This window comes from Carassius gibelio, chromosome A20 (genome assembly GCF_023724105.1).
Source record: "Carassius gibelio isolate Cgi1373 ecotype wild population from Czech Republic chromosome A20, carGib1.2-hapl.c, whole genome shotgun sequence".
Taxonomy (NCBI): Eukaryota; Metazoa; Chordata; class Actinopteri; order Cypriniformes; family Cyprinidae; genus Carassius; species Carassius gibelio.
In genome coordinates, this window is record NC_068390.1 from 25,870,225 (window position 1) to 25,880,981 (window position 10,757).

The window sequence follows — 10,757 nt, forward strand, 5'->3', positions numbered from 1 at the left end:
GTTGAATCGATCATGAGATCACAGGTGCAAACCATACACACATGTGATAGTTATACGGCCCTTGGCATCCTAAACGATGCCTACAAACAGATTTCGGGGAAATGCTTAAAGTAGCCATGTCAAGCGTGGAGGAGAAAGGGATAGGTGCAAGAGAAGACTCGGACTCGCCACAAAGGGTTTCAATAATGAGAGCAAGACAGACAGGACGGGAAGTGGACAAAGCAGCTGCGGCGGCGCAGGACGATCTCGGGCCCGCGCTTGCACAGGAACGGCAGCGTGTTTGAGACTGAGCCGAGCCGAGCACAGTGGCATTAATGTAGAGTGAGACTCAGGTAGCACCCTGCTGTCAATCATTCATCCATCCACCTGACTAATTGGCTTCTTACCCTCTCTCCACCCGGCTCCTGTGCTAACCGCTCGCCTCTGGCAAAAATGCAGATGAGCGCTGGAGAAGGTGTCTGGCGGAGGGAGGGAGAGGAGAGAAACTGCAGCTTTAGTTAATTATCTCTCTGAGTCAGTCTGTCCGACAGCAGCCCACACAGTGCACTTATGCTAAACAGCAAAGCATCCTGGGAATTGGAGTGACAGCTCATTTTCCTCCTGCAATTTTATATGAAAGGCGCACTAGAGACCTGCACCCCTCCTTCTATCCATCCATCTATCCATGTCTCCCTCTTCTCCTCCTCCATCCGTTCTTGTCTTTCTCTCCTCGCACTCTTTCTGGGTGGCGAGGACTCATGGGATGTTGGTGTGGTAGCTGTCAGTGACATGGTGTATGCCTTCTCTCTCCCGCTCGCTCTTTCTCTCTCTCCGCGCTGACAGCGGCTTGTTGACAAACGCCAGCAGTCATCTCGGCACCCTGGGAAATCTCTGCTACCATTTTGTCAGCAGAATGACAGAAGCTGTTAATGTCTCAAATTCTCCCCGTGACAGAGAGCCATCTTGTTGACAGTGTTTGACATTCGGCGCTCAATTCATGTCGTCCATTTTAATTTATTATATTTTTTTTCACACCAGATCCAACTCCCCCTTTTCACTCTCTCTCTCTCTCTCTCTCTCTCTCACACATGGTTCCTCAGTGGAAAAATTAACAGTTACTCGATTTGTCTGAATGTAGCTGTGGAGCTGCTAATGATTTTTGTCCGGTAATGAGAATTGTGTCAGCACCCTGTTAAAAACAAAATAAATCCTTCGCTCTGTATGAATCCACCGGCATATCTCCTGCCAGCTGCGATCGATGCTATTTACAAATTAGAGTCGGGGAAAAAAAATAGTTTATTCCCTCTCTAGGGTGTTTAAGGCAAACGTGCGAAAGATAGGAGACAAAACGAAACAATGCACAAAACACTGCGGTATGTCAAACATATAAACCGTACAGGACTACTTCTGGATAAAATGCACATTGACTGCAAATAAATCTGCTCGAGACGCATTACATCACAGACTTTGAAAACTGGTATAAACAATATTAATATGATAATAGGACTGTAAATAGGAAATTAGGAAGTTAATCAGCATTCAGGTTGAGCCTAGCGATGTTCCTGTGGCTCGGTGGTAGAGCATTGCACTAGCAGTGCAAAAGGTTATGGGTTCAATTCCCATGAAACACACATACGGGTAAAAAATAAATAAATGTACAGCCTAAATGCACTGTAAGTCGTTTTGGAAAAAATGTGTCGGATAAATGCATAAGTGTAAGTGATGCTCATAGGTGAAAACTGAACAGTCAAACTGAATCTGTGGAAATTTGTTACATTTTCAGTGCAGATTTGAAAAGAAAATCAAACTCCAAACGTTGTTTCTAAAACAAATGAGCAAATTAGTAAAAAAACAAAAAATAATAATTATTGCCTAATTATAATAAATATGTTGTCAATAAGGAGCTGATCTTTTACTAATATTATGGGAAGATACAAATAAACCAAGTGAGCGAGATGAGTGTGAAAGTGCTGATCTTGGATTCCTATCCTCATTTATGTTTAATAAAAAACTGATTAGATCTGAGTTCACACTAACTGATCTTGACCCACTCATTAAAAACTTATAAAATAGATATATAAAGATATATAAAATTGACACACTGTAGCTAGGCTGTAAATGTGTGTGTGTGATATATATATATATATGTATGTATGTATGTATATGACACACAAACATTTACAGCCTAGCTACAGTGTATATACATATATAGTCTGTAAAATTACTGTTTTATACTGTCATGTATCTTGGTGTTTGTTTACATCGCAGTCGACTCCAAGTCACTTGATATAAAACTATGGTACTTTTTGTTTAAGCCCTCCAAAAAACAAATGCAAACAAAATATTGAGAAAGTGATTCGTAAAACTACAGAATCAACATCTGAGCTTAACAATTTTCTTTATATTCTCTGCCAGTTTACTAACGGAAATTCCCCCCAAACAAGGTTCAGAATACAGATTTATCCTATATAAACAATTACCTTCGGTTCCCAAGAGCCTGAGCGGGAGGCTTTTTAAATGTTATAATGTTTTCTTCACAGCCGGTGTTTGTTATTATGGCCTCACAGCTGCATCCGGTAACCGTGCGCGTTAAACTCGGGGAGGCGCGCGGGGGCCGCACGCGCTCGTCTGCAGGTGCGAGCGCGAGCAGAGGGACGAGATTAAAGTGTCTCCCTCCACCTGACTTTCTCTCTCTCTCTCTCTTTCTCCTCCATCTCTCCGTTTGACGGGGTGAGGAGCGTGAGGTAGATTTGTACCGACAGCACCGCGCGCATTCTCCAGTCAAACGGCATAAAAGGCGCGCTTCTGATCAAAGCGTGCGCTGCGGCGCCCGTCTCGCGGGTTCACGACGTTTGAAAGTTAAAACAAAAAAACCGACACGCAACCGCTATTTACATTTTACTCAGTTTTTTGCATTTGGATAAAACATTTTTTTTCTCTCTCTCTCCACCTCTCTGAAGCGCTCCAAAAAACTTTTCTGCACAAATAACGACATTAATACGCAAATATAGAAGTAGGCTTGAGGCGTGACGCTTGTTTGGAAGAATATTGGAATTAATTCGTTTAAAAATAATTTAATGATGCCGACGTTTTACGGAATGTGAGATGACGGCAAACGAGCAATTTGAGGGAAACAACTTGCGTCGGGATTATTTGTAGTTCATCTTCTGAGGAGTTGAAACGCTCCTATTGGGATTCGCGGCGGAGCAGGATCATCCTCTGGTGCTTATGAATACAATTATTACACTCCGTAAACAGCGCTCCGCTTATGAATGTGCGTAAAACTTGCGCTGCACGTGACGTAATGCTGCGCTAATATGAGGCAATCATTTTATTATGCTTAAGACTGAGGGCCACGTTATTATCTCTTGTTTCATTACAATAACATTACTAATAAAAAAAATACTATGTATTATTTTATATTCATATAGAAAAAGTGCCTCAAAAAGAGAACTAAAATACAGTGCTGTTTAGCATTATAGTAAGTTCATATATGTAAATAGCTATATTACAAGGGTATAATAAAAATAAAAAAAGTACTAAAAAAGAATTTAGGGTAAAGGGTGTGTACCAAAGTTTATCCCGAAAAATGTGAAGGAAAAAAAAGATTTTCTTTTTTAATAAACTGAACATTAATTATTTCCAAGAAAAGAAAGAAAAACAATAAGTCTTATGTGTCAGCCTGAAAGCTGAATAAATAAGCTTTCCATTGATTTATGGTTTATAAGGATCTGACAAAATTTGGCAGAGATACAACTATTTGAAAATCTGGAATCAGAGGGTGCGTAATATTACTTAATCAAAAATTACGTTTTAATATATTTACGGTAGGAAATTTACAAAATATTTTCATGGTACATGATCTTTACTTAATATCCTAATTAATTTAGACCCTTACAATGTTTTTTTTTTTTTGGCTCTTAGCTAAAAATATACCCCAGAGACTTAAACTGGTTTGGTGGTCCAGGGTCACATATGACAAAATGCATTTCATAAACTTTAGAAAAATGTTAGCATTACTGGCGATTTCAAATAATGTTTATTTGTACAAACCACTAGAAAACTGAGAAATGGATCACAGAGTTCTACAGATGTTCTCCTGCTTGAATCTGAGGCTCATATATGTGTAAGTGCATTACCTTTGTCTTTATGGTTGATACAGAATCAATCAATCTTACAATCCTATCCTTAAAAACTAAACAACAGCTAATACTGCTGTACAACAAAAAAACTGTGAGAGCAGATCCAGCTGTTAAACTTCATAGATAAAATGAAGCATTATCTGGAGATTATAGAATGCTTAGAATTAGGAAGAAAAGATCTAGAACTATAGATTTCAGAATCAAATGTGAATTATACCCTTCTGTAATGTGTAAGAATACAACTGGCCTGTTTTAACTGCTATATTTAGAAGACAAAATATATTTAACTTATCTACTTATCACTTTTTCAAGTAAAGCTACGTCAACGTTTACATCCATGTCTCAAGCCTCATTTCAAATCAAGAACCTCCAGATAATGAATAGATCATGAACATTTCAAGGCAATACGGCACGTTATTTACAGAGTCCATGTGTTACAGTCTGTGGAAGTTTGATGGTTACTGGGGATAAGCTTCGATCACCATAGCATGACCCTGCAACACACATACAACAGAGTTTTATGAGGATATTTCCAAGTGTGCAAATGCTTTGTTGGTTATATAGTGTCACACACCTGTCCTCCAGCGGCACACGCAGCCACCAAGCCGTACTGACCACCCTCCTTCTGCAGTCTGTGGGCGACGGTGGTCGCCAGTCTACAGCCGGTGGCCGCAAACGGATGTCCAAGAGACAGAGAACCTCCCCATGAGTTAAACTTCTCCATCGGAGGAGCACCAACCTGAGAAAACAGAAACAATGAGCATTCATTAACATCGATAGCATCAACATTACCGTGGCTCATCAAAAGAGAGAAGATTTTCAACCCATTATTTAAAAGCCTTACATCTTGTTTTTTTTTTAATTCTGCTCATTTCCAAAAATATTACCAAATTTTATAAAGCAGAGTTTAGTAAACTCATCAAAATAACAAGAGCAACAAATGCTTTTCAAAATAATTAGATTAAATTCAAAAGCCAAATAAACACTTTTCAACACATTTATAAATAAATAAAAATTTGTTCACAAAATATGCAATTTTCTGTTGCTGTTTTGATGTAGTAAAACACCCACAGCATTCTCTTCAGTCACTGCCCATAATTATAACCTTAAAAATCAGGATAAGCACAAAATAATGTCTTTAGAATCATTCATACAGATTCGGAGGAAGACAGGAATCATGTGTTTGTGGCAGTTTTTCTGGTGATTATTAATACAAGACGTCTTCACTTTACAAATGATTGTCGAAGGCAAAGATGCTATGAAATGCATCATATTTTATGCAAAAGTGTTACATGTTCCAGCAAAACAGACCCTATGTTTTTGAAAATTAGAACTCCAAAATTAGAAACAAGTGTTGGATTTCATTCAGCAAATAAGTTTTTTTTTTTTTTTTTGAGTCAACTTCAGCAACAATAAATCAATGCATTATAAACGGTGAGCTTTGCATGGCAAATGCAACTCATATTTTCTTAAAAAAAAATAAACCTAGTTTTTTTAATTATGCTTTGTTTAGTTGATGATTTCTTACATCCAGTACATTTATTCTCGCTCAAATCCCCTTGGAGTATCCTGAGGTTTAGCATCTTGCTCAAGGGCACTATAGAGAATCATGAATAAAGCCCTCCTGGGTTTCACCCCCTCTAGTGTAAACATACACCTACCTTAGTTTTTCTGCCCATATATGTTTGGGCGAACCAGTCAGATTCCATTGCCTTCAGGTTTGCCATGATCTGACCCTGTAAAAAAATAAATACAGCAGACAACTAAAGTCTTTGCACACACAATCACTACTAAATGTAGTAAGTGTTCTTGCATTGGATTTTTAACACAGTATCAGTAGAAATCTGGAAGGGGATGCTTACAGCAAAAGCCTCATGGAACTCAAACACATCGATGTCGTTCATGGTCAGACCGCTCTTCTCCAGGACCTTTGGTGTGGCGTAGGTCGGCCTGTGAGAGAAAACAAACCAACACATGAGTGTGTGTGACATGAGAGAGACCGACACTTTCTACTGTCGGTAGAAATGATTTCTGAAGCATCACGTGACACTGAAGACTGGAGTATTGATGCTGAAAATTCAGCTGCGCATCACAGGAATAAATTACATTTTACTATATATTCCATTAAAAAAAGAGATTTTAAGTTGCAATAATTTTTTATTTTTACAGTGAAATTTTACCAACCTCAAACTTTTAAACAGCAGTGTGTAAAAAGCTGATTAATGTATGCAAGCAATTCACCGAATAAATCACTCCATCTTTTAACATGGTGTTTAAGAACCAGAGTAGAATTAAAAGTATAACATTGTCATTATTGGTGCAATATACTCATTTAACTGATTATTAGCCTGTCTCTATTAAGAATCTCTATCTTTATATCAAAGGAGATAAGGAAGATGTAGCATATAAAAAAGAGAACAGAACAGGTTTCAAACCGAAATCTAAAACAAAGAGTCATTTTGTTGCAGCCTCTATGTATGTCATTCAGAAACTCACACGCCACAACACAACCAAACCACAGCAATAACAAAACCTCACAGGCCTGAAAGAGAAAGAGAGAGGAGAGGAAAGAAAAGAAGAAAAGAGGCAGGAACTCACCCGAGAAGCAGCTGGTCTTTTGGGTCTTGAGACACGTACACAAAATCTCTGAAGGTAAAAACACACAGACGTAATATCAACATCAGCATCAGCAGCATGAGGCGCTGTGTGCTGAAGAAATGATGTCTGTCTGCTGTAATGAGACACTATAAACACATGACACCTACAGCCGCAGGAAACTGAGCAAAATGGAAAGACTTCACCATCATTTCAAAATATTCAACAATTGCATTTACCTAAAAGTAAATTGCATCTTCATTATTCAATGTTAAAACACTTTATCCTATAACAGATTCAACAAGTTGATTTCCCTTGAAAGAATAAACACTAAAACTTCCATACGTATCTGAACAAATATTTGGTTTTCAGATTTTTTGCAGTTTAAACTCATTAAATACACTTGATTCATGGGTAAATTTTGACAGATCAGCTAAATTGTTTAGGAAAACACAGATGATGTTGTCAGTGAGATGCTCCTTCTGGTAGTTTTTTAATGTGAGGCATTATTTTTGTTTTGTACCTGAGATACGCTTTAGGCTTGTAACCCATAGCAAGAGCTTTCTCCTCTGACATGATCAAAACTGCAGACGCTCCGTCAGTCTGAGTGAACAACACACACACACACAAAGGGAAAGAGCTCATGATAAATCTGACAGATATCCCTTTGATTAAAGGGCTGGTAAAAGCAAGTTGGATTAAACCAGAAACTGAGATGAACTGACCAGGAAGGAGGAGTTTGCGGCCGTCACTGTGCCGTGAGGCTTGATGAAGGCAGGTTTCAGTTTGGCCATCTGTTCCATGGTGGAAGGACGGATCCCATTGTCTTTAGACACAATATCCTTCCCTGTGACAAACACATCATCACAACATTTAAACAACCATCTGAACTGCTTCTGAACTTATACTGTTGCTTGGTCCAAACAGACTTAGGTGTGAAAGCGTCCTCAGAAGTGTTAATAAAAATTTGTTTTCTGTTCAATTAATTTGCTTACAGTACTTTCATAAATTTCCTGCAAGCAGAATTAATAAAAATAACTAACAAGTATGGAAACTTGTTTCCACCACGGGATAAAAAGCAAAAAAGGTCATTTTACGGCTCACAATTATTTTCCCCGCTCACCATTTCAAGTTTATATCTCACAATTTTGCCAGTTTTTTTCAGTCAGAAAAGTCATAATTGCAAGATACAAACTCAAACATAAACTTACCATTCTGATTAGAAAGGTCCCAGTAATTTAATATTTTATGAAAACAGAATTATGCATTGTAAACTCAAAACTGCGAGAAGAAAATTATTCCTTTTTTCTGAAAAAAAATCTGAATGGTAATATAAGTCACAATTACACACACACACACACACACACACACATATATATATAGTTTTTTTCCTCTTTCCGGGGCAGAAAAAAAATTCACAATTCTGAGTTTATTCTTCCCTTTTCCCTCAAATCTGCATTTCTCAGTCAGAAAAGTCGGAATATAAATAAATATAAACTTTAAACTATTTATGTTATATAAAAAAAAAAATCACAATTATGAAAAATAAAATAAATGAATTTCAAGAAAAACTAATTACAGATTTGAGATAAAAAGTCCAAAATGATATAAAAATAAAGATAAAGAAAAAAATGGTCAGAACTGGCTGAAATGTTGTGGCAAGTATAGTTGTGTTAATTGCTCACCTGGCACTTTAAAGCTGATGACATCACTGAGCAGCCCGCTGTCTTGAGCTTTCTTTGCGAGGGTGTGAGATCGCAGAGCAAATTCATCCTGCTCTAAACGCGACACACCGAACGCAGCCGCCAGACGGTCCGCCGAGTGACCCATTGTCTCGGCTGTGGAGAACTCGGCCACAGCCGGCAGCTAAACACACGTGAAGAGAGAGACATGTAAGAGCTTTAAATGAAGTGAACCCAACAATACCATACAGACTGTATTCAGACAGACGAAAACACTGAGATATAGCTGTTCTAGTGATATATGGCATTTTATAAATCAGATTTTTATAAAAGGGTATAATATCTGATCAGACATTTGTCTTGATGGCATCACTAAGAATGGGTTGAGAATTACAAAAAATCAGTAATGTGTCCTGAGGCGATTCGAAGATTTTTTTCAACTGGGGGGCAGCAGTTAAAATAGAGGGGACAATCTTATGTATGCATTTAGTCAAACTATATTTAAAGGTCCTAATCTACCTATTAACAATCCATTAACTACGACTTTTGTCTCAAAAAAATTATAATATGATGCTTATTAATTAAGTAAGGTAAGTGTTAAGTTTACATGTTAGGGAAGTAAAAGTAGTGGCCATGAAGAATAAATGCTTTATAATAACTAATAAACAGACAATATAATATGCAATGATATGATGTATTATAATACATCTAAATTACTACAATTCTATTGATTCTTTAAGTTTAATTACAGATATAAACATCAATTCAATTGCGTGTCGTCAGGATAATAAAAAATAAAAATGTAGGAAAACTCTGATTTTGTTTGTATATTCAGCCACAGAGCATTTTAATTAGCAATATCTTGGTCTAGGAGCTAACATTGAACCTGGTCTGTCCTGACACTGAAAAACAGCACCAAAATCTAGCACTGCAAATCGCTAGGACAAAAAAAAAAAGTAATAATAATAATATTTTATATATATATAAAGCAGCTATATTCATTACATAAGTTTAAATAGCGATAGATGCTATTTACATTAAGTCCAAATTGTGATGGATGATATTTACACTAAGTGCAAATAGTTATATTGTTTACACTATTTTAAAATAGCAGGATTTTCTGCTATTTATACTACTCATTGCAAATAGTGGCAATATCTAGACCTCAGTATTGTAGTACATTATAAAACAGTATGCAATAATAACTTACTGAGTGTAAATTTAAAATTTATTTCAAAATATTATTAAATGGATGCAACCTTATCGGGACAATAAGCACTTCCACACCTACCCTAACCCAACCCGATAATTTATTTTTAACTTTTTGATTATTTGCTTAATTTTCATTGAAATTAAATGCATTTCTGGGGTAATTTGAAAAGGGAGAAAGTTCGCCATTAGGCAGATTCAAACCCGAATCGATTTCAGCAAAATAGTCTTGACAGGTTTTACCATCTGCATAAATATGACGTGGATCCCTTTGCACAAAGATTTGGAGTGACAAATACCCTATTTGTATTATGTGATTTGGTACCTAGACATTCAAACTGAGGTGTGCTGGGGGTGATATATGAGGTGTATTATGGGTAACGAAAGTACCTCAGGTGCCAGGTGAGCGAGGCGGATGGAGCCCAGCAGAGAGAGTCGAGCCCCGAGGGTTTTTGCTTTGTTAAGTGACAGCATCGTCTTCCTCATCCTGCGGCTGTGACGAATGGGAACATCAGACATAAACTCGACTCCACCAGCAACGACAGCATCACACTGACCGGCAGCGATCAAACCGACAGCTAGAAAACAAATTAACAATCAATAGTTCAGTCCATTTAACAGTCTTCTATAAACTGCCTTCAGGTTCAGTTTTAATTCAATTACATCTACCATCACCAAAAGTTGTGTCAGTACCTGTGGTCATCGCTTGGTTGGAGGAAATACACGCCATAGTCACTGTGTGAGCAGGAGTCTTATCTGAGAATCCAGCACCAAGAGCCGCCTACAAGAAAACATTACAAATAATTATTTATAAATGAACATCCAAACTAAATTTATAATCAGAAACCAAAGTTTGTAAGAAATTGTTTTCCGGTTAGTTATCAGAGTTAACATAGTTAACTAAACTAATACAATTAAAAAATTTAATAATAATAATAATAATAATAATAACTTAAAATAAAATAATTTGATTTCAGTTAACTTATCAGTTGACTTATAAAATAGATATATAAAGATATAAAATTGACACACTGTAGCTAGGCTGTAAATGTGTGATATATATATATAATTCTTCTTTTTATTTATTTCTTATTGTCATCTAATTTAATTGTATGCACTAATCTAAAATTTAAACTACAAAAAAATATAT

At 36.9% G+C, this 10,757-nt stretch overlaps 1 protein-coding gene across 1 annotated transcript in view; it reads right to left on the reverse strand.

Annotated features, from left to right (window-relative positions):
• Positions 1-3,999: 3,999 nt before the first annotated feature.
• Positions 4,000-10,757, reverse strand: part of LOC127938900 (trifunctional enzyme subunit beta, mitochondrial) — a 9,940-nt gene continuing 3,182 nt past the window's right edge. Inside the window, exons 7-16 of the mRNA XM_052535812.1 lie at positions 10,301-10,388; positions 9,998-10,185; positions 8,402-8,582; positions 7,442-7,563; positions 7,240-7,319; positions 6,720-6,767; positions 5,984-6,071; positions 5,783-5,857; positions 4,696-4,860; positions 4,000-4,615 (exon numbers count right to left, since the gene is read on the reverse strand). Of these exons, the coding sequence (XP_052391772.1) occupies positions 4,580-4,615; positions 4,696-4,860; positions 5,783-5,857; positions 5,984-6,071; positions 6,720-6,767; positions 7,240-7,319; positions 7,442-7,563; positions 8,402-8,582; positions 9,998-10,185; positions 10,301-10,388 (1,071 nt within the window). The 3' untranslated portion in view covers positions 4,000-4,579. The remainder of the gene's footprint in view (positions 4,616-4,695; positions 4,861-5,782; positions 5,858-5,983; positions 6,072-6,719; positions 6,768-7,239; positions 7,320-7,441; positions 7,564-8,401; positions 8,583-9,997; positions 10,186-10,300; positions 10,389-10,757) is intronic.